Source organism: Erythranthe guttata, chromosome 11, assembly GCF_056151865.1.
Source record: "Erythranthe guttata isolate IM_541 chromosome 11, IM_541, whole genome shotgun sequence".
Classification (NCBI taxonomy): Eukaryota; Viridiplantae; Streptophyta; class Magnoliopsida; order Lamiales; family Phrymaceae; genus Erythranthe; species Erythranthe guttata.
In genome coordinates, this window is record NC_142543.1 from 811,197 (window position 1) to 834,435 (window position 23,239).

The window sequence follows — 23,239 nt, forward strand, 5'->3', positions numbered from 1 at the left end:
AGAAAATTGAGAATTATTTCGAAAATGTCATGAAAAATAAAAGCATATATTTATTCATATAATAAATTATATTGAGGTATGGAGAGCTTCAGATTCTACAGGCTCTATAAAGTTTGATTTTCTCAGCAAATCAATACAAGTTAAAGAATGTGGAGCTAGTATAAGATTCATTTTGTTGCTGACTTTTCCTAGTGGATTTGTGATTGGAGCCACCTGCACAAACAAGATAATTATTATCATTACACACACACACACACACACACACACATATATTTGTATAGAATGGAAACTACCTTCTTTGGCTGATTGAAAGAATTTTCATCCATCACATTTTGAGATGTCAGTGAAGTTATTGTAGAACCTGCTGCTTCGATCGAACTCTGGTCCATTCCGTTAATCGAGACATTAAGAATTACTCTGTTGCTTCCAAAATTCACGACCTGGACAATATATACTCGTAAATTTTAGAATGAGCTAACGGATGTATATATATTAAATGTTCGAACCTTTATCCTCAAATAGCTTCTGTTATCTTCCGGATTGTTCCAAGAAATAGCGGATGCGAGAAGAGAAGTTGAAGAGCTAGGTTGCAGTTTGGAATCAATAAGAGTGGCTCCGTTTGAGTCTTTGAAGAAATGCTGCATCCAGTAAGTAGGAGTACCGTACACTTTTGAAGAATCGAAAACTATTGCATCTGGCGTGAACCTAAAAACAACGAACTTTTGTTTTAGGAAAAAAAAAACTCGATGTAGAGATGAATATTGAGGGGATAAAGGATCGAATAAAGATACCTCATGTCGTTCGCATTCACAAACAAAGGAGCATTACTCGCCATTTCAACAACATCGCTGCAAGAATAAAAAACAGTTGCATTTGTATGATTGTATTTTGTAGTAAGAATTAACCGAAATGCAACTATAAATAAATACCTGTTTGTCTCGAGTCCGAGAAGGAAGCCAGCTTCGGCAAGCGCTTTCAAAAAACTTCCTCTGCCAGCATCATTTCCCGTCACGGCATATTCACTCACAAAAGCCTGAAATATTCTCTGGTAATTATCGTAAAAAAAGAAAGAAAAAAAAAATCGGAAATAATCAAGAGACGCTCGGAAAAAGAAAACCTTCGGTCCACTTCTTGATGTGTGATCGAAGTTGTGAGCCATCGAAAACATAGAATTCGCGTTCGTGTAAACCTTATATCAAAGAAGCATGACATTAAAGACATTAAATAAGATAACATTAACGCAAGAAATTTTTTGCTTTTTGAGAAATTCTTACATGAAAATCGTACAAATCCGCTGGATGATCCAACCGTTGAACAGAACCATCACAGTTTGAGATAATCTTGATATCCGGATATGCCCCTTTTATAGCATCGTAAAACTTCATATAATTCCCTAAAATATACGTATAACAATATAAGCGATTAGAAGGCTTTATACATAGATTCATGATGTACACGATGAAAGAAGATATATATTCTACATATATATACCGTGATAATTCTTATTTCCACAGTCTTGATTTCCAATAGCAACGTATCGTAGATCGAACGGTTCCGAATGGCCCATGGAAGCTCGAACGTAACCCCATTTAGAAGTGGGGTCTCCCTTTGCAAACTCAAGTGCATCAAGAATATCCTACAGAATATTCCAAAAAAAAATTAAACTCTCTAACGAGTAGTGATTACGGATATGATACGAAAAAAGAACTTCGAAAAGACATACTCGAACGAAAGGTAAAATGATCGAAGTATCAACTTGTTCACTTCGACTGACTCCTACACAGTCGAGAGTAGAATAACCGTTAGTGAAATAATTTATCAACTAGTGGCTTAAATGTAATTGTTAATACCGTTATTGAAAACCCAAACTGGCAATGCACCTAAATCTTCCGCGAGCTGCATAAAAATAAACAATTAACGGTTTACATGTGAAACGGCGAACAATAACATGGAATTTTTTTTTATTTTTTATTTTAAATATTACTTGGAGATATTCGAAATAACCAAGTCCATCGTCGGTCCAATATTGCCAAACATCTCCGAAATGGCCAGGTCTTTCTTCCCATGGTCCGATACTCTCTCTCCATCGAAACGCATTCACTAGCCATTCTCCTTCGACAAACGAACCGCCTTTTTACGAAGAAAATCAAACATGTGCTTCGTTAAAATTCCTCGTTTTTTTTATACGAAGTTGGATCGATTACTCATAGAAGGGTACCTGGAAATCGGATAAATCCCGGCTTCAAATCAGCAAGCATGTTAAAAAGATCGTTTCGAAATCCATGCCCCTGCAGCCACATGTTAAAGATTGCATTTTTCTTGAATTAAACCGAGGAAAAAATCGAAATAAGGGGTTAAACGAGACGTATGTACGGATACATTTACATTACCTTGTGTGTGCTTAAAGGCATAGCCGAGACTTGATCGAGCCATACAGTACACTTTTTCGTCGTCGTCAATTGCAATCTTGAATTAGCATCCGTTCCCTTTGCTTCCAACGTAATCTCCTTTTTCGTCCACTCTCTTACATTACCATCTCTGCATAATCAATTCTTCAACTATTAAGATATATATTAATAAGTTTCCATAAAATCGAACACGGCAACTACTCTAAGCCGTATATCTCACGTTATATCAGCTGTGGCTAGCGTACGCAATCCGTTCGAATCAACGAAAGATACAGACATTTCCATTGGTTGCAAAGAACGAACGTAAAAGGTAACTTTATACGTCTTTCCTTGCTCAATATTCTGCGATAAAATAAAGAAATTCAGACATTAATTAATTCGAGACGAAAAGGAAATTAAAAAAAAAAATATAAAAAAATTATTACCATGCCCCAGAATCCAGGGTTGTAAACTCCAACTCCTCCAGCCGGACAAATATTTCGACCATTTCCGTCACACAAAACCTCCATTCGAAGTGCGATTTTATTTCTATCGAAGCACGATGAACGGTCGGTTGATACAAGTATCGATGACTTATCGCCTATAATGGACCAAGGACTAATATTCGATGGAATATTCTGACCCCCGGCTTCGAAACCTGGAAATATGTAAATTTCGAGAGTCACAATTTTTTTTTTTTTTTTTTGCAAATTTATTCGTCGGTTTCAAAAGCTACGGAAATTTGTGCGGACCTCTGTTGCTAACAAGCTCTGCCCATAATCCACCAGCACCCGAGTGATTGATCTCCTTCATAACATATTACACAATTACGACTCGAACATATCATTTATCGACTGTCCAAAAGATTGATTTACGTGCGTTTTCAATTAGTTCATTAGCAACATATCAAATGTAATTTTGCAGCATATTACACAGACGAGACAGCATAACGAGTAGACAAATGACAAAACTGACCTCAAACGACAAACCAAACATTGTCTGCGGTATTTTTCGAACACGACTGTCTGAAACGTTTACGGACAACCATGCTGTTTGACTTGCATTGACCACACTTGCATAACAATTATAGAAAGTGCAGAATGTAACGAGAGAGAAAAGCAGCACTTTTTTACGAGCAGCGTAATGCGAGTCCATTTTTTTTTTTTTTTGCTAGATTATGCGCCTCGTACGCCAATTTAAACCCGAACGAGGCTATGTTGTGATCGTAATCAAAACAAGAAAAGCTGTGATGGCTGAAGAATCTATTTTTAGATATATATTCTGTTAGCTTCAACAGAAAAAAGTAACTGCATTGGATCAGCAAAATAGACAACATTTAAGGTAAGAAGTCAGCATCCAAACTGATTTAGCTTTGAAGCAGCAGAGTTTTGGAAAATCATCCCTTGAAAGTTTCTTTCTTGACCCTACTTATCCTTTTCCCACAATGCTATTATTAGCCTTATTTATTTCAATACTGAAAAACTAATTCCAATTTAATTTGCAAAATTGTGAAAATCGAAAATTCGATATATAATATATCAATTAAAAAAGGGTAAATTACGAAAAAACCACTCATGTTTGGGTAATTACAATCAGTCCCCTCAACTATGAATTTTCTTACACATCCACCCTTGCGATGTCAAAATTAGTGGAATCTTCTAGATTACGTGGAATATTCTTCGGCTTGTACCCATTTTACCCCATTCGATATATAATTTATCAATTAAAAAAAATGGTAAATTACGGCCACCCCTGAGGTTAAGGTTAGATTACGAAAAAAACCCTACTGTTTGGATAATTATAATCACTCCCGTCAACTATGAATCTTCTTACATCTCCACCATTGTGGTGTCAAATTTAGTGGAATCTTCTAGATTATGAAGAATATTCTCCCGTTTTATCCCATTCGAGCTTCACATTTTGAAACAAGATGATCATAAAATGTGAATCTTGGCTAGTAAATATCAGATTGTGATGCATCAGAAGCTGCATTGCATTTTTACACAAAACGAGTACAAACTACAGAACATCCCACGGAATCTAGAAGATTCTGTTGAATTCGACACAATAAAAGTGTGGACGCGTAAGAAAATTTATAACGGAGTGCTAATTGAAATTACCCAAGAGGGTATTTTCGTAATTTTACAACAATAATTTACCCTAATAAATTTCAATGAAAAAGAGGCATGAATGTACTATTTGGGAATTGTTTAATGCATTAGAGTGTTGGAGGAGGAGTCATCGACAGAGCACTATTTAGAAACAGTAGTCTGACTACAGACCCTCGAAAAATACGCAGAAAAACGCTTTTATTATCACTCTCTCTCTCTCTGCACAAGGAAAGAAAAATAAAATTCACAGTTACAAAATCTATTCGAATCGCTCTCTCTCTCTCTCTCCGTTTCAAGATCTAATTTTTCTGCAAGCATCTGATCTGGGTTGTTGTGGAAAGGTATAAAGTTAATTTCTTTTTTTTTTTTCTCCATTTCGTAAAGTTCTTTCTTCTCTCGCTATTCGCACTTCGTAGATGTGAAAGTGAAAATAATAAACGAATTAAATTGATAAATCTTCGTTGGTTATCTCTGGGCAACGCAATTTTTGTGTTTTTGAGCTTCGTTTGTGACTAATTTTGGTAATTGGGTTTTTAGGAATTCAGAAAATCTAGGTTTTTACTGTTCATGTTTCTACAGATTTGATTTTTCGCTCGTCTTTCTTCTATCTAAATACCTAACTAAATACCTCTGCATGTTGCAGGAAGCTTTTGCTTTGAGCTATGACTCGTTTGTAATCTTCGCTGTTTGATTTGTTGCTGTTAGAAAAACACTTCCTCTGCATAATCTCTGTGTTGTTAATTTAATGGAGCAAGGTTTGGGTTCTGATTCAAATCACCATGGGCCAATTGACAAATCTAGGGTTTTAGATGTGAAGCCATTAAGATGCCTTGTCCCAGTTTTCCCCAATTCATCACAGGGCATGTCTTCAATTTCAACTCCTCAGCCCTCTCCATTTGTCTGTGTACCTCCCTCCGGCCCATTTCCCTCTGGGGTCCAACCATTTTACCCGTTTTTATCTCCAAACGATTCTCAAAACGGTGCTCAACAAAACCAACCCGCTAATTTCGGTTTCGGTGGCAGTATCCCAGCTCCAGTTCCACTGAATTCATTCCGAACCCCAACTTCTCACGCAAATGGGGTAACGGGTCGACCCAAGCGGGTCCCAAAAACCCGCGCATTCGGATCTGGATCTGCCGCCGGAGACGATGACGTGTACAGCGACTCGCAGAATCAGAGCGACCAATACACGAGCGCTGACATGGCGGACACCACTAATTCCGGGAAGCAAAGGGGCAGGCCAAAGAGGGGCCGATCTGGTGGGCCGGGCGAAGACTTCGATGTCGAATTGCTTGTCAACGGCTTCTTGACTTTGTTCAAGCTCAAGGAATTCGATGACTTCAGAAGAACAAATGGGGACAAGGATACAGTTGGCACGATACTATTGGTCTTCGATATGCTCCGTAGAAGGCTGACTCAGCTCGAAGAATCGAAGGGCGTGACGGCCGGAATCGCCAGACGCCCGGACTTGAAAACTTGCAATCTTCTCATGACAAAAGGTGTTCGAACAAATAACACAAAGAGGTTCGGCCATGTGCCTGGAATTGAAGTCGGCGATATATTCTTCTTCCGGATGGAGTTATGCCTTGTGGGATTACATGCACCTAGCATGGCTGGAATAGACTATATGAGTGTAAAGGTAACCATGGATGAAGAGCCATTAGCTGTAAGCATCGTTTCTTCAGGTGGATATGATGATGATGGGAATGACAGTGATGTCATAATCTACAGCGGTCAAGGTGGGGTCCAGAGAAGAGATGGGCAAATGTTCGATCAGAAGCTGGAAAGGGGAAATCTTGCCCTCGAAAAGAGTCTCCATCGAGCCAATGATGTGAGAGTGGTGAGGGGTATAAAGGACATTGTTGGAAATGGGAAGATTTACGTTTACGACGGTGTGTACAAAATTCAAGAATCTTGGGCGGAGAAGAATAAATCGGGCTGCAATGTTTTTAAGTATAAGTTGGTTAGGGTACCTGGTCAAGCAGAGGCCTTTTCGATTTGGAAATCGATTCAACAATGGAAAGACGGAACTGCCACTAGGCCTGGGGTTATAATTCCCGATTTAACCTCCGGTGTAGAGAGCCTGCCTGTCGCCCTCGTAAATGACGTGGATGGCGAAAAGGGGCCCGCTCATTTCACCTATGTTTCTGCTCTCAGATACTCACAGCCCTTTTCGAATAATAACAAACCCTTTTCTGGTTGTCACTGCTTGGGTGGGTGCCAGCCTGGCGATACAAACTGCCTGTGCAGTCACAGAAATGACGGTGTGCTCTCTTATTCGTCCGTAGGGTTGCTTTACACTAGCAAGAATTTGGTGCACGAGTGTGGGCCCACTTGCTCTTGCCCTCCGAATTGTAGAAACCGTTTGTCTCAATCGGGTGTGAAAATCCGTCTAGAGGTTTTCAAGACCAAGAACAGGGGGTGGGGGCTTAGGTCGTGGGACCCGATTCGTGCGGGGGGTTTCATCTGTGAGTTTGCTGGAGATGTTGTTAAAGTGACCGATGGTGACTTCGTGAATGCGAATGATGATGATTATATATTCGATGCTACAAGGTATTACGAGCCGTTGGAGCTCGTTCGCGATTCTAACAAATCCAAGAAAGCTCCTTATCCACTAGTTGTGAGTGCGAAGAACAATGGGAATGTGGCTCGATTTATGAACCACAGTTGTTCCCCGAATGTGTATTGGCTGCCGGTTCTGCGCGAGAGTAATAATGATGTGTTCATGCATATTGCCTTCTTCGCTATTAGACATGTTCCCCCCATGCAAGAGCTGACGTATGATTATGGGATAGTTATGCCTGAAAATGGTGGAGACGGAGGAAAGAAGAAGTGCTTATGTGGAAGTGACAAGTGCAGAGGGTACTACTATTGATGATGTGGCAGTTATTGCAATGGATGGGATATTTTGGTGCTCTGTTACTTTGGAGAAAGGTTAGTCATTATCGTTTTTTTTTTACGTCTGTTCTGATTTTTATTCCAGTGGATGGGATATTTTGCTTGGTTATTGTTTCTCAGTCTTTGAAAATTTACTTTCTTGTTTCGATAAATCCTATTTCTGTTCCTCCCAATTTTGTAGCGTAGTTTTTTTCCAGCTCCTCGAGATTTTGTATACACTAGTAATTAGGGTATACGAAATTATATGTTTGTTCAATCTTTAGTATGGAGTATGATGTGATCTTTTGATGAATAAAACATAAATGCCTCGATAAATCCGTAGTCTGATTAAATGTTTTGTTGCTAATTATGCAGGTACGATGTAAGCTGTCATTTTGTATTATGTAGAAGTCGAAGATATGCAGTGTTTTCGACGTAGTAGGTTATGGAATCGGCGATTAGTAGTTTGTGATTCGTGTAGTTTGTAATATTGTACCATAATGTTAGAATTGTGTTTTGAACTTCTAATGGGGGGGTCAAAACTTCTGGAAACTTCCTGTTGTGTTTGGCTGCGGCCCCCTCGTGTTGTTTTTAGTAGGTCTTAACTTCAGGATGGTTGGAAATTTGGAGGAGACCTGTGCTTTTGTAGACTAATAATCATTTGTGATGTTAATGAAATATTTAGCCTTGTTCCTAAATAACCAAGATTCAGTCATTGGTTTGTCTGAATATCCGTGGACAATATGCAGTCTTCGACAATGGTGGAAATTGGAACGAAATCTCTATTTTTTAATTTTGAATTTTGAACTTTTTTTCACTGCGATTTCCAAAATTTTGGTTTTTGATTTTTTTCGATTTTTTTGGAATGTTAAGATTTCAGTTATATTTTGCTGATTTTGGTATAAAGGACTCAGAAATCTTGTTCAAACTTGTATGAGTTTTATTGAGTTTTTAAAGTTGTGTATCTTGGTTTGATAAAAAAAAAAAATCGAGCTTGAATCGAGCAGAACACAATTCGCAGCTTGAGGAGCTTCATTTCTTTACATATTTTCTTTGTAATTGAGTTAGAACTCGGCATGTTTTAACTAACAATGTCAAATCGAGTATCGAGTAATTTAGTCTAAACGATTTCCACAGCTGATTACTACTGATTCCTTAAATAATATTGATATTTTCACATCAACCTTTGTTTTAATTTCCTTAAAATTAATTACCGTGTCGTATTCGTGTCGCAGACATGCAAGTTCTTCAGTCATGTAAACCCCGAAACGTCCGCTCGAATTCGGAGAATCCTCAAAACTAAACCGTTGCAACTTCCTAATAATAGGTTGGTCTGTAAGAAATCAAGAGAGAGGAGAGAGAAACAAGAGAGAAGAGAAGAGAATGTCAAAAACATTATTATTGGAGAAATCTGTGTTCAGAGGGGATCTAGAGAAAGCATTGTAATAAATCTTTCTCTCCATTTTCTCTCCTCACAAAATCTTGATCTCCCTTTCTCTCTCTCTCTCTCTCTCCTCTCTCTTTCACCTATTCTGTGTATTAAATTATTTTTATTATTTTTGCATTATAGTAATAGCAGAATAAAGGGTAGCAAGAACACAAGAATTAGCCCAGAAATTAAATTAAAAAAAAAACAAAAAAAAAAAGAGGGAGAATTAAATTATAGAAAATAGTTAGGTCTTTTATATGGGTGGTATAAAAGATCAAGATTTTGTTGCACCACCCTCAACATGCATGGATTCTTCATTCCCCAACAACAACAAGAGGCTTTACCAAATTTGGAAGGGTCGCAATGTAATTACACCTCTTCCTCTTTCTTTCTTTATTTATTTTCTTTTAATTTTAATAAATTTGGGTTCTTTTAACATTTAATTGTTGCCATTATCTGCATTGTGATTCTTGATTAGGAATTTTGAATTTTGGAGTTTTTTTTTGGTTGAGGTTTGGATTTTGGGACCTCGAATCCCCCTTTTCCGATATCTTGTTATGCGAGAAGGATTAACAGTTACGAACTGCATAGTTGAACTCTAGATTGTTTATAACATTCGTCATTTTCGAATCGGTAGTAGTTCGGTTCTCGAACTAGATTACTCGTCGTTTATCTTCTCTTACCAAATTAGTATATATATTATATACCAATATCCTTTTAGAATGTCGATAAAACTATCAGTACAAGTCGAGATTTCGATTTTTCTCGACTATCACTACTTACCTTTCCTAATTCCTATTGCTCGTAGTAAGGTTTTCGTTACTGATTTCTTACCGATTTCGTTACCGGTTTTCAGAAATTTTTATGTGGCGGGAGATTAATCTTCGGTCCCGATGCATCATCGCTCTTTTTATCAACCTTCCTAATAGGAGGTCCTGCATTGACTTTCTGTATCAAGACGTTTTCTAGGCTCTCGAATGTTGACTTCTTATACAGTCAAACAGTCCTAATCGTCGGACTTGTCCTAACACTTTTGGTAGGTAAAAAATCGATACATTTTTTTTTCCGATCAAGAATATATAGTAACAGCTAATTCTATAAACTTACACCATTGCAATTTTTTTTTTTTTTTTTTGTGTGCAGGATTTGATTTTTCTCTTCATGACATCTTCGAGAAATCCCGGAATAGTCCCTAGAAATAATCGGCCGCCAGAATCCGACAGCACGTCGAATTCCACGTCATCAATGGAGTGGATCAACGGTGCAACCCCCGACTTGAAACTACCGAGGACAAAGGACGTTTTCGTAAATGGCTACACAATTAAAGTCAAATATTGCGATACTTGTTTGTTGTACCGCCCCCCACGCGCATCTCATTGCTCGATATGCAATAATTGTGTCCAAAGATTTGATCACCATTGCCCTTGGGTGGGCCAGTGCATCGGAGTCGTAAGTATATATTATGATCAATCCATTCTTCTTAAGGCCTCGTTTGGTTCATAAGATTTAATAATCTAATGAAAACAAAATTGTAGCATTGGACCATATGATAAAATAATATTTTCGGGTCGACCCAGAAAGTTATTAGGTTTATCGAACATCAAACACAGTCCAATTATTTAATTAATCAGGGCTAACATCCCCAACCAAACGAGGCCTTAGAGATTCTCATGAAATTTATAGTGATATCGTACTTGATCTTTAATACTCTCGATTAATGCAGAGGAATTATCGGACTTTCATCCTATTTGTAACGACATCGACAGTCTTGTGCATGTACGTGTTTACGTTTTCACTATTGCATATTCTAGAAGAACCGGGGCACATATGGACGGTGATGTCACACGATGTCATCTCGGTTATTCTAATAGCTTATTGCTTCATAGCCGTTTGGTTCGTCGGTGGGCTTAGTGTCTTCCATTTCTATCTCATGAGCACAAATCAGGTACATTTTCAAGAATCGTTTTTTTTTTTTTTTAAATTAACCAGTAATTATTTGATACTAAAATGTTTTTTTTTTAAATAATTAATTAAAAGACGACGTACGAGAATTTCCGGTACCGATACGATAAGAAGGAGAATCCGTACAATCGGGGGATGATAAAAAATATCAAGGAAGTGTTTTTCTCTAAGACGGTACCTTCTCTGGTGAATTTCCGTGAGTGGGTGACGGAAGAAGACGATGACTTGGCATTCGAATCGATAAGTAAGAAATTCGGGGGTGACATCATCAAATCGAGCATGAAGGTGGATTTGGAACTCGGTCTGTTTGGCAAGGACGGTAAACCGATTCCGGAAATGCTGCAGAATTTGGACTATAACGGAATCGAAGACAGTTTGAAGAAGGACAGAGGTGGGAAAATCGATCCGCTTTTCTTAACGCCCGATCAAGAAGATAAATACGAAACGGGAGATAGTGCCGTTGATGATTGTGGGTCCGACGATGGATCCCACAGAACATCGTCGGTTGTTTTTCACAACCGAGGATGACGACTCGGGCTTTAAATTTGATGATTCTTGAGAATTTGGTTAAGTGAAAAAGTTGACATTGTGAGAAAGGAACCAAGCTGTGAATATTTGAATCTTGTAAATTTATCTCCTACTTTTTTTCTTTTTATTTGGTTTCTTTTTGACAAAAAAAAAATTTGATAATTGCATTAATATATTAATATAGCTTTGGGTAATAATTTTAATACATTCATAAATACAAATCATCAATCCACACAAGTTGGAAATCGGACAAATTGGATCAGAATTAGCATTTTCTGAAAATTTCTAATTATTTCCAAAAGTTTTCAAAAAATTAGAAATCAAAATTTTGGAAATTGGAAATCGGAAATATTTTTATCCGAATCAGTAGAACTCTGAATTTTCATTTTTTTCGATCACCTATAAAGTAAAATACAAAAAAATATTGATATTACAAGTGTAATTCTCGAGAAAAAAAATGAAATTCTCGAAATCAATCGGCATATATATATATATATATATATATATATATATATATATATATATATATATATATATATATATATATATATATATATATATATATATATATATATTACGTACGAGGCAAAACATAGTATTGTAAAAGAATATTTATTTTGAGCGGTTTCCAACAAGAACAACAAAAAATATAATAAGATAAGAAAAATAATTATTATCACTATTTACATAATAATCAATCATATTGAAATAATATCATTTTACCCCAATTAAAATTAAAAATCATGCTCCTCTTCTTCCCCCAATTTAAATCTCAATTTCTATTTTGCACACACGAGAGAGAAACAAAGAGTGAGCAAGCGTCACCTTTTAGAGAGAGAAACATAACTGAAAATCAATTTTTCTAGCGAGAGAGAGAGACACATAGACATACAACACAGAGAAAACAAACATGAATCAGATTCATTGATACGAACAAAAATTCTTGTTCTTCCTAAGAATTCCCGTCACAAATGGCAGCTGTTTCTTGATCGTCTCGTACGAATTGCATTTTCCCCTAATCATATTCTTCTCTCTCTCTCTCTACCCAAACCCTATCTCACTATTTCTTGAAATTCAAGCCCACTTACAAAACTCCTCATCCATGGTTTTGCATGGATGATCAACAAAGTTGATGAATTTTTTAGATTGCTGATGAATTTAATCGATGTGGGGTGTCGCAAAGGAAAAAAAATTAGGGTTCATAAAGAAACGATTTTTATATGTGATTAGGATTAACAACAATCTGAATTGATTTTTGTGTTGTTTGCTTTTCAACACTAAAAGATATATATGGACGTAAAAGAACCCAAACCACAGAGGATTTATCAAGCTTGGAGAGGAAGCAATGTAAGCCCTTCTTCTTTTAACCCTAACCAAGAAAGGGGGATTTTCTGATTTTTTTTCTATGTAACTTTACTTAAATCAAGAAATTAGGTTTCTCTTGTGCCGGTGGAAATCGATTTTCGCCACAGATATTACATTGCTTTGAATTTTTTTCACTAGATTTTTTCATATGGGATATTGAATTTTCTGAATTCTTGCAAATGATGCATGTATTTTGGTTTATTAATTATAATTCATTGTAGTTGTTGTAAATGTTATACAGACATTCGTATTCGGAGGAAGATTGGTCTTCGGTCCCGATGTATCTCCTTTGTTTTTTTCCACGTTCTTAATAGTCGGCCCTGCCTTTGCATTTTGTGTAAAGATCTCGTTTATCATCAAACATCGGACGAACAGAAACGAAACTGCTCTCCCATGGTGTTATGTACTTACTGTGGCTATACTTCTTACCATATTGGTAAGCATATATTTAAAGCAAACGAAATTGTCAAACTCGAATCTTTTTATAGATATCCAAATAAACGCAATTTTAATTTTTTGCAGGATTTGTTCTTCTTGTTCCTCACATCGAGTAGAGATCCGGGAATTATTCCTAGGAATACTAAACCACCCGAGTATGACGAAACTTTCGAAATCGACAGTACCCCTTCGATGGAGTGGGTCAACGGGAGGACCCCACATTTAAAACTACCTCGTACCAAGGACGTTTTCGTAAATGGACACGCAGTGAAGGTGAAATACTGCGATACGTGTTTGTTGTATCGCCCCCCTCGCGTATCTCATTGCTCGATATGTAATAACTGTGTCCAGAGATTCGATCACCACTGCCCTTGGGTTGGCCAATGCATCGGTATAGTGAGTAAAATGAGACGATGACTTAAATATTTAATCTTTTTTTTTTCTTTCAAGAAACTGAATTTTTAATTAATATTCATCTTTTGCAGCGTAATTATAGGTACTTTTACATGTTTATAACAACATCGACGGTCTTATGCGTGTATGTATTCGTGGTTTCTTGGATCAACCTTGTCCAAACGAAAGGCAAAGCCACGCGAGCTATGTCGAGAGATATTTTATCGGATTTTCTTATTGTGTACTGTTTTATTGTTGTTTGGTTCATTGGTGGACTTACGGTTTTCCACTTTTATCTGATTAGCACTAATCAGGTGACAATCTTCATTAAATTCTCCATGCATAAATGAGATACTTAGTTTTTTTTTTTTTTTTTTTTTTTTGATAAAATTAATTCGTCTTCCTTTATTATGCAGACTACGTACGAGAATTTTAGGTACCGGTATGATAGGAAATCGAATCCGTATAACAAAGGGATAATCGAGAATTTTCGAGAAGTGTTTTTCTCGAAAATTCCGCCATCAATGCACGATTTTCGAGCGTTTGTTAAGGAAGATGACATCATGGCAATTGAAGCCACAGACGATGATGTGGCGAAAGGAAAAATCGATATTGAAATGGGGAATAAGTTTGATGATGAGGGCGATAACGTCCTTTCGCTTCCGAAGATTTTACGAGGTGTAGAATTTGAGGGCATCGAGGACATTCTGGAACACGAGGGAGGGAGCGAAAGAGCCGATTCGGATAGGTTTGTGGTTCGTGTTGAAGTTGTGGCTAATGCAGAGGAGAAAAATGCCATGGTATAAAATACGAAAAAAGTCGAAATTTGAGAAGCTAGTTCTTTTGTTATAGGATGATAATGTTCAGAATAATGCAGGATATATAAATTGCAAAAACAGAACAAGGGTGTAATTGTATGATTCTGAAAATTGCAGGATCAATCTTATAATGTTTTTTCCCTTGTCAATTTTTATTTTTTATTTGTTTATTTTGACTTGTGTATGAATATGTTTTGTGCCATTTCCTCTATTTGGATTCCTTCACTGTTCAAAGAACCAGGGAGTAATTCTGTGAGATGTTATATTTGATTATAGGTTAAATTACTGCCACCTCTGAGGTAATGTTAAGTTACGAAAAAACCCTATATTGTTTGGGTAATTACAACCACCTCTCAATTATGAATTTTCTTACACGTCAACCTTTGCGGTGTCAAATTTAGTGGAATCTTCTAGATCACAAGATGTGTCTGGCTTGTAAATATCAGATTGTGTGCATCAGAATCTATATTTTTGCACAAAATGAGTTGTACAAACAAAAGAACATTCCACGGAATCTAGAAGACTTTGTTGAATTTGACATCATAAGGGTGGAAGTGTAAGAAGATTCATAGTTAAGGGGATGATTGTAATTACTTAAACATTAGGGATTTTTTGTAATTTGAACATAACTCAGGGGATGACCGTAATTTATCAAAAAAAAAAGACAATATTATTTGGACAATGAATTTTTTTCGAGGGAATAAAAATCTGATCTTTAAGAGAAAAAATAAAAAATAAAAAACAAGAAACCTCAAATTCTTATTTAAGAAAAAAAAATCATTGAAAACCTAAATGTGGAGAGAGGTAGACCACAAGAACTCTTGTCTTAAATGGCAGAAGAAATGAACACCAGAAAGAAAAAAAAAAAAAAAAAAAACAAATACGAAATCAAGCAGGCCAATAGGAATCAGCCACGTGTCGCCCTCCCCATGTAACTCGAGGATTTCATCAGATGAGATTAGATTCAATCACTTATATATCCAAATTATTTATTTATATAATCTCTCTCACCACTCACTCTATCTTCTTCAGGCTGAGAGTTCCACCAATCAAAAAAAAAATGGCAGCAGAAATGGCGCTCCTGAAACCCATTTCCAAGTTCAGCCCAAGAATCGGGACCTCAACCCGAGCCCCATGCACGAGGTTCGCCACCGTAAGAATGTCGTCCGCCGCGGCGCCGCCGTCAGCTCCGGCGAGGAGCAACAAGAAGGGACCGAAGAAGGAGATAAAGGAGACCCTTTTGGCGCCGAGGTTCTACACCACCGACTTCGACGAAATGGAGCAGCTCTTCAACACGGAGATCAACCAGAACCTGAACATGGCGGAATTCGAGGCGCTGATGCAGGAATTCAAGACAGATTTCAACCAGACACACTTCGTTAGGAACAAGGAGTTTAAGGAAGCCGCCGACAAACTCGAGGACCCGTTGAGACAGATTTTTGTTGAGTTCTTGGAGAGGTCTTGCACTGCTGAATTCTCTGGGTTTCTTCTCTACAAGGAGCTTGGTAGGAGGCTCAAGGTCTGTTTTTCTTCTAATTCTTGAAAAAAAAAATTAATCTTTTTTTTTTTTTTTTTTTTTTTTTTGATTTCCTGAAATTATTGAATTAGTACATTCTGGGAGTAAGTTTTTTTTAATTGGGTTAGAGTATAGTGGGAGCAATTATTATCTGCTTTAATTTTTTGCTGACTGTGAGAAAATTTCAAGAACTTGTTTTGAGGGGTAAGAACAGGTATCAAATGAATCTGATATTGATGTTCTTTTGTTGTATTTGAGCTTGAAGTGAATATTCGAAAATTATTTTTTTATTTTTTAGTTTTTTTAATTTCCTGAAATTAGTGACTTGTTACATTCTGGGAGTATGTTTTTTTTTTATTGGCCGGGTTAGAATATAATGGGAGCACTTATTGTCTGCTTTAGTTATTTTGAATTTTTTGCTGACTGAGAAATTTCAAGAACTTGTTTTAAGGGGTAAGAACAGTGTCAAATAAATCCGTTATTGATGTTCTTTTGTTGTTGTATTTGAGCTTGAAGTGAGTATTTGAAGGCCAAAGATCGAAACTTTCTTATCGATTGTAGCATTCGCTTAAACATTTTCGATATATTAACGAATTTGCATCTCCACTTGTAAAATGTGCTTAATGATCTTCACAAGTTACTACATTCAGTTGGCTCTTTCATTAGTGAAACTTGTTACACAAATACTAGGTTGTTGTCTCAGCCCTCAACCTAATAATATATAGATGATTTGTCTGTGCAGAAAACCAACCCTATTGTAGCAGAGATTTTCTCTCTCATGTCCAGAGACGAAGCCCGTCACGCAGGGTACATTCGACTTTTCCTCCACTCCCATCACGTCAATTTATTTTTTCCGTTGATTCTGATTTTTCATTTTTGTTTTACGGTTCTTGATCACAGGTTTCTGAACAAAGGTTTATCCGATTTCAATTTGGCTCTCGATTTGGGATTCCTAACAAAGGCAAGAAAGTACACCTTCTTCAAGCCTAAGTTCATCTTCTACGCAACTTACTTATCCGAAAAGATCGGATATTGGAGATACATATCTATATACAGGCATCTGAAGCAAAACCCAGAATTCCAATGCTACCCAATTTTCAAGTACTTTGAGAACTGGTGCCAAGACGAGAATCGACACGGCGATTTCTTCTCTGCTTTGATGAAGGCACAGCCACAGTTCCTCAATGACTGGAAGGCCAAGCTGTGGTCCCGCTTCTTCTGCCTTTCGGTAATTAAAACATATAAATATATCGACATCGAATAATCAATGACATACATAGGTTACTTTTTGTTTGGTTTTCTAACATATTGACGAAATCGAATGTTTTTAGGTTTATGTGACGATGTACCTCAATGACTGCCAAAGAACAGCCTTTTACGAGGGGATTGGTCTCAACACTAAAGAATTCGACATGCATGTTATCATTGAGGTAAATGTCTTTTTGTTCTCGATATCTTCTTGCATCGTTTTGTTCGGGATGTGATAACTGTCGTTTCAGTTTTATTTCGACTTCAAATGTTATTTTGACCATTTTCGAGTCTGAATTTGGCAAAACTCCAAACACGTAGCTTGTAGTTTTTTGAGTTAGCTCTCTAATACAACTTGAATCACAAAAATTGGATGTCGGGTGAGAAAGATATGCATGAATCAATGAACACCGCCCACAATGTTGATGGTCTGAGTTATCTGAGAATAAAAATGTAACTCATTCATGCATAACTTTGTCACCTGACATCCAATTCAACCGATTCAAGTTGGATTGGAAAGCTAACTCAAAGGACTACGGTTTATGTCTTTTGAATTTTGCCAAATTCAAACTAGTAAAGGGTCAAAATCACGATTGAAGTTAAAATTGAAACGACATTTAATATTTCAATTTTGTTCTTACGAAACATATATATGGTTCATTTTTTCTAAACAAAATTTGTTTGTGCAGACAAATCGAACAACTGCAAGAATATTCCCAGCGGTACCAGATGTTGAGCATCCGGAATTCAAGAGGAAATTGGACAGGATGGTGGTAATAAACGAGCAACTGCTCGCCATAGGGGAGACCGAAGATATACCTTTGGTGAAGAACTTGAAGCGGGTCCCACTCATTGCAGCTCTGGTTTCCGAGATATTGGCTGCCTATCTCATGAAACCCATCGAGTCTGGTTCAGTGGACTTTGCCGAGTTCGAACCACAAATCGTGTACTAGAATTTTTTGTCCGTGTAAAAAAAAAAAAAACCGTGCTCATTTCCATTGTTCTATAGAGAATGCAGTTTATTATGTTGTTGTATAAAACCTGGTAACATTTTATTGCAAGAATCTTGTCACTCGTATATGAAATCTTGAATAAGTGTTGCGACAAATAAATGAACCGTTAACTGATGTACGCGGCATGTATACACCTTTACAACACAATGAATCGATGAATTATCCTATCAATTTAGCTTTTCGGGTTTGAGCTTTTCGGGCCGGGCCAAGATTCGGAACACCCAAACTGCAGCTACAGTGGCCTCAATTGGAGCAAGCCAATAAACAATCAAGTGTTGTTTAGTAATATGCTCTCCATTAGCAAAAGCCCATCCAATTACCTAAAGAAACCAGACGTAGATTTCACATTAAATATTTAAATCAGTTACGAAAAGTTTCAAATATCGAATATATTCAAGAAATCGAACAGATATACTAACCGAGGCTGGATTCATGCAACCACCAGTTAGGTCAGAGCCGAGTATGTGAAGAGTAAGCTTGGATAAGCTCGAAATCCAAGTTTTCATGAAGAAACTATCTTTGACTTTCCTAGCAAGCCAGAGCGAAACGATGACAATGGCGAATGTTAGGAGACCTTCTGTCAACGCACCCTTTGCAATGTCGACGCTCAAGTGGGGCCCACTTCCTATTCCGGGAAACATTCGCAAGATTAGCCTAACCCCATAAACCGATCCAACAACCTTTCGTATAGTAAAAAAAACAGCAAAACGAACGGAACACATATATTAGCTACTGAATATTCATAAAAAAACGAGTTTTAAAAATCGAAACTAATCCACATTGTAACACACAGCTTGCTTCAACATAAACAGTAGCTAACAGAGAGTACTGATCAAATTATCATCTTAATCCGATATTTTCCGGCTTCGTCGCTACATGACATAAGCAATCGGATCAAAATTAGGCAGATAATGGATATACAATCACATAATTAAAATGCCCTGAATAAATTTCAAGCAATAACCACCAGATCCTGTAAAAAACCCTAAAAATTGAGATTTACAAAAAGAGCAATAATTTGCCAATTTATATAAAGACAGCAACTTTTTAACCTGGGCAGGGATTCTGGCGCCAATGGTGAAGAGGAAATCGGAGAAATCTCCAGAAATGGCGGCGGACAGAAGAAAGAGGGGGTTGTAGGCCCCACCATCGGTGATCTTGCCCATGAATGCAAAGAAGAACATGTTCAGAATCGAAACAGCATATCTGATGATTTCTCCGTTAAATTCATGAGCGCCGTAACCCAAAATTCTGTGCACGAGAAACTTGTTTAGCACACCTGACCAAACCCACATCAAAGATATAATGAAATCCGCCGCCGGCAATCGCCATCCCCACGCCATTTTTGGTGCACTTTCTCTCTCTAGAAAACATACAGGCACACACTCGGAGCAGGCTAGAACTTCTAAGGACGATGAATTGGAACCTAAGTTGTCGGATTTTTTTAATGGGTAGACTCGCGTTGGGACACGCGCCGCCGCGTATTGACTAATATTCCATGTGTGGGTTTTTGCCGGATTTTCCACCCGCTGTTGTTCTGTTGAATGATATTTTATTTGAGCTAATTGCACGGAAACCCCTGTGTAATCTCGAATGACTATAAAAGACCTTCATCTTAAAAATATTAGCACATATCCCCCTATATTATTTTTGACAAGATAAATTGCCTCTTATTTCGAAATTAGCAGTTGACTGACGTCGAATGACTAAACTAACCTTGATAATTTTTAATAAATTTTCAATAATAGATAAATAATTTTTCAAATTTTCCACGAGCCTTGTGCTTTTGATATTGGTTACATAATTTTAATTTGATCAAATAAAAATTAGAAAAAAGAACTTTTTTTTTTAATAATTAGGGTGAAAATCAAACAAAATCAACATTTGGCTCGGATTGACTGTTAAAACCTCGTTTTTTTTAACCTATCGAACCAACCAAATTTGAATACATATTTCCGTTGGGTAAATTATAAAGTCCGACTTGAGCTCGATCGAAAAAAGAAAAGAAAAAAATAGTAAAATAATGTATAAGACGTCAAATTTGATTCGTGTCCGGCTCGAATAAAATCCGTTCAAAGTTCAAATTCGACTCGATTTATTTACACATCTAATATAAATAACTAATTAATGGTACAATACGACGTCGTGGCTTATCTTTCGCTATTTATTTCAGAACTATTTCTATTTTCTGTTCAACCAGACAATTTTAGGGTAATCTCCCACAACACAAACTCAATCCGACTGGTGAAAATTGCGTAAACGATTTCTTAGCCTTGGTTTTTTTTGCAGGTTCTGCGGATCGAAGAAAGCGTTGCTTTCGATTTAGGGTTTTTGATTTTGGGGGTACGATGTTCATTTTTCACTTCTTATCTGATTTTATTGAATTTACCCTAATTGATACGATGATTTCTCTTCTCAGTTTCCGTTCTTCATGATTCATGCGTTAGGGTTTTGAATAATGTATTTTGATGGAACTATGAGCTGCTTTCACCTGTGTAGTGTAATCTGATTTAAGCTGAATTATTTGTATTTTAGGTTACCATTTTGCTGCTGTTTGACCTTGCACTGATAACCAATCATTTATTGCTTAGAAGACGAATAATAGGATTTTATTGCTACTTATTGGAAATAAATAAGACAGAGATGTTGTTTGTACAAATTAATGTGGATAGTTATTGCGCGTCACTGCTTCGTAAACCGTTTTAGGGCTCGGTATTTAGCGTGGGTCTCTTCCATTTGGTGTTGGGAATGTTGATAATTTTTTGTTGCTGAGCGAAGAATAACATTATACATCGAATTAAAACATTCTGAAAAATGAGGATTTGAATTTAACCTTGTTTTGATCGCTAGATTCCTATAAGTTTCGTAGTAATTGAAAGTCGGTCGAACAATAGTTGTTGCTGTGCTTTTTAGGATCTTGGAAAATTGTTGTAGTTTGGTGTTTGGAATATCAATATGTATGATTCAAGAGTGCTCTGTGATTGTGTTTTGATGGAAGTAACACTAATTACAATGAACTCGTTCACTTGGTTTGACCTGTGGAGTTTTTTACGCTTTAGAAAATTTGTTTTAGCAATCGTTTGGATTATCGGGAGAGATAAATTGGAGATCATCTTGAAACTGGAGACTAAGAAACATTGTATATTGCTATGCATTGTTGCGAAACCCTGCATTTAAAATGCTTTTATTTAAATAGCAATAAGAATTATCCTAATAAAAATTATGTCTCTAGTGAAAGTGCTTACAGACAATCTATTTATAGAAGTGTGTTTGTTTCCGAACGATGGTATCAAGATTCAACTCTTGGAGTAAATAACCTTTTATTTTTATTTTTAATGTAGAATCAATCTGTTTCCAGTGAAATTTCGTTTCTATTCTGAAATTAGTAACTGGTCACAATTAAAATTCCGATCCTTATTATCCAATAGTTAGACGATGTAGAAGAGGTTAGTATTTTACATTGTCTTTCGCAGTATTCTTCTTTAATGGTCTCAACGTTAATTTCCTCAAATGTATGACTTGTTGACTAGTAAAACTGTAAATCCTCGTTATCCAATTAAACAACTTAACAGTGGTTAGTATTTGGCCTTATCTTTTGCAGTATTCTCATTTATTGTTCTTATCATCAACACTGAAAATTGGTATGATTAAATACAATTGGGATCTTTTAATTGCAGGTTAAATGGCTGGTTCTAGGGTTGCTCATGCCACTTTGAAGGGACCAAGTGTGGTGAAGGAAATACTCATCGGAATTGCGCTCGGCTTTGCTGCAGGTAGTGTTTGGAAGATGCACCACTGGAACGAACAGCGAAAAGTTAGGTCATTTTACGACATGTTAGACAAAGGTGAAATCACCGTCGTTGCTGCAGAAGAATAAAAAAAAAAAGACAATTCTGATTTAAATGATTTGCATTTTCACAGCAATTTTGATTTCTTGAATCGGACACGATATTTTGCCTAGTTTGATTATTTTCATGCAAATAAGATGTATTAGATTTTATCGAACTATATGATCATCACTTTGTGGGTGATTTTCTTGTTTATTTAGTGCTTAGTTGATGTTATTTTGGCACCATTAACAAAGCACTTACTTCCAGCTAATCCATTTTGTGGATTCTTGCAGCTGTTCAAATTCTGCGTATCTGTCCAAAAGTCTACATTTTCGACAGTTGTTACGGTTATATTTACAATGAATATCTTAGCTTGATACGATTCTGATGTTATTTTATATCGATTTGTTCGAGGTTTCAGATTGAGTCCCGTGTTTGTTTTCTAGCCTCGTAATTTGTGTTTGATCATTTCCTGCTATTGAATTGACTATAATTATTATTTAACTTAGTTTTCGTTGTCGCAATATACGACACGAAATGCATAATTTCATCTCATTTTCTTATTGGTGCCTAATTGTGTGCATTTCCAGGTACATTCATTTCTATAAGACTTTTTCTTCCTTTGGATAGCTGGAATTTTATTGGTTTATTAAATGATTGGGACCAAAAGGAAACATGACAAAGACTTCATTCGTCAACGCAAAAGAGTTGTCTAATAATGAAACGAAATATAGTTATGGAAGTTAAAATGAGAAATGAAAAAACACATATAAACTTATAATTTATATAATTACGAATTACTAATAGAGTAAATTACGGTCCGCTCTGAGGTAAGGTCAAATTACGAAAAAGTCATTCGTGATTGGGCAATTACAACTACCCTCAACTATGAATTTTCTTAGTCGCTCACCCTTGCGGTGTCAAATTTAATGGAATTTTCTAGATTATATGGAATATTTTCCTATTTGTATTTGTTTTATCCCATTCGAGCTCCATGAGCATAAGAAGTGTCTCTTGGCTTGTAAGTACAAGATTATGGTGCATCAAAAACTGCATCTTTACACAAAACAAGTACAAACTTAAAAATATTCCACAGAATCTTGAAGATTCCGTTGAATTAGACACGATAATAGTGGAAGTGTAAGAAAATTTATAGTTGATTGATGATTATAATTACCAAACATGAGAATTTTTTTCATAATAATTTGACACTGCCTCAATAGTGGCCGTAATTTACCCTTACTAATATTGAATGCTATTTTAATAAGATGGTTACTTTATAAAAACTTGAGGTTAAAATAAGTAAATTCATGAAATTATTTTT

General features: G+C 36.5%; 7 protein-coding genes across 7 annotated transcripts; 5 read left to right on the forward strand and 2 right to left on the reverse strand.

The window, feature by feature from the left end:
• Positions 1–6: 6 nt before the first annotated feature.
• LOC105976772 (alpha-L-arabinofuranosidase 1) lies at positions 7–3,889 on the reverse strand. Its single transcript, XM_013002038.2, has 17 exons — positions 3,363–3,889; positions 3,140–3,194; positions 2,834–3,045; positions 2,629–2,750; positions 2,391–2,538; positions 2,219–2,288; positions 1,985–2,130; positions 1,851–1,896; positions 1,724–1,776; positions 1,492–1,636; positions 1,275–1,393; positions 1,118–1,189; positions 930–1,033; positions 792–848; positions 507–705; positions 294–440; positions 7–213 (listed from the first exon to the last, which is right to left on the reverse strand). Exons 1-17 carry the CDS (start codon positions 3,540–3,542, stop codon positions 67–69), a joined length of 2,022 nt encoding a protein of 673 aa, XP_012857492.2. The 5' UTR covers positions 3,543–3,889; the 3' UTR covers positions 7–66.
• A 690-nt stretch (positions 3,890–4,579) lies between these two features.
• LOC105976645 (histone-lysine N-methyltransferase, H3 lysine-9 specific SUVH1) lies at positions 4,580–8,073 on the forward strand. Its single transcript, XM_013001899.2, has 3 exons — positions 4,580–4,839; positions 5,142–7,432; positions 7,751–8,073. The coding sequence occupies exon 2, from the start codon at positions 5,244–5,246 to the stop codon at positions 7,371–7,373; it is 2,130 nt and encodes a 709-aa protein (XP_012857353.2). The 5' UTR covers positions 4,580–4,839; positions 5,142–5,243; the 3' UTR covers positions 7,374–7,432; positions 7,751–8,073.
• Positions 8,074–8,726: 653 nt separating this feature from the next.
• LOC105976511 (putative protein S-acyltransferase 1) lies at positions 8,727–11,477 on the forward strand. The gene is made up of 5 exons (XM_088825290.1): positions 8,727–9,169; positions 9,661–9,840; positions 9,948–10,253; positions 10,528–10,749; positions 10,842–11,477. The coding sequence occupies exons 1-5, from the start codon at positions 9,062–9,064 to the stop codon at positions 11,292–11,294; spliced, it is 1,269 nt and encodes a 422-aa protein (XP_088681416.1). The 5' UTR covers positions 8,727–9,061; the 3' UTR covers positions 11,295–11,477.
• Positions 11,478–12,088: 611 nt separating this feature from the next.
• Positions 12,089–14,457, forward strand: LOC105976512 (putative protein S-acyltransferase 4). Its single transcript, XM_013001748.2, has 5 exons — positions 12,089–12,641; positions 12,901–13,095; positions 13,182–13,493; positions 13,583–13,804; positions 13,907–14,457. Exons 1-5 carry the CDS (start codon positions 12,585–12,587, stop codon positions 14,294–14,296), a joined length of 1,176 nt encoding a protein of 391 aa, XP_012857202.2. The 5' UTR covers positions 12,089–12,584; the 3' UTR covers positions 14,297–14,457.
• Positions 14,458–15,273: 816 nt separating this feature from the next.
• On the forward strand, positions 15,274–18,184 carry CRD1 (dicarboxylate diiron protein, putative (Crd1)). Its single transcript, XM_013001865.2, has 5 exons — positions 15,274–15,827; positions 16,567–16,631; positions 16,725–17,052; positions 17,156–17,254; positions 17,762–18,184. The coding sequence occupies exons 1-5, from the start codon at positions 15,369–15,371 to the stop codon at positions 18,023–18,025; spliced, it is 1,215 nt and encodes a 404-aa protein (XP_012857319.2). The 5' UTR covers positions 15,274–15,368; the 3' UTR covers positions 18,026–18,184.
• Positions 18,091–19,650, reverse strand: SIP2;1 (small and basic intrinsic protein 2;1). Its single transcript, XM_013001866.2, has 3 exons — positions 19,138–19,650; positions 18,505–18,765; positions 18,091–18,405 (listed from the first exon to the last, which is right to left on the reverse strand). The coding sequence occupies exons 1-3, from the start codon at positions 19,426–19,428 to the stop codon at positions 18,253–18,255; spliced, it is 705 nt and encodes a 234-aa protein (XP_012857320.2). The 5' UTR covers positions 19,429–19,650; the 3' UTR covers positions 18,091–18,252.
• Positions 19,651–20,213: 563 nt separating this feature from the next.
• LOC105976757 (putative cytochrome c oxidase subunit 5C-1) lies at positions 20,214–22,186 on the forward strand. The gene is made up of 3 exons (XM_088825419.1): positions 20,214–20,296; positions 20,375–20,428; positions 21,763–22,186. Exon 3 carries the CDS (start codon positions 21,768–21,770, stop codon positions 21,960–21,962), a length of 195 nt encoding a protein of 64 aa, XP_088681545.1. The 5' UTR covers positions 20,214–20,296; positions 20,375–20,428; positions 21,763–21,767; the 3' UTR covers positions 21,963–22,186.
• The last annotated feature ends 1,053 nt before the right edge of the window (positions 22,187–23,239 follow it).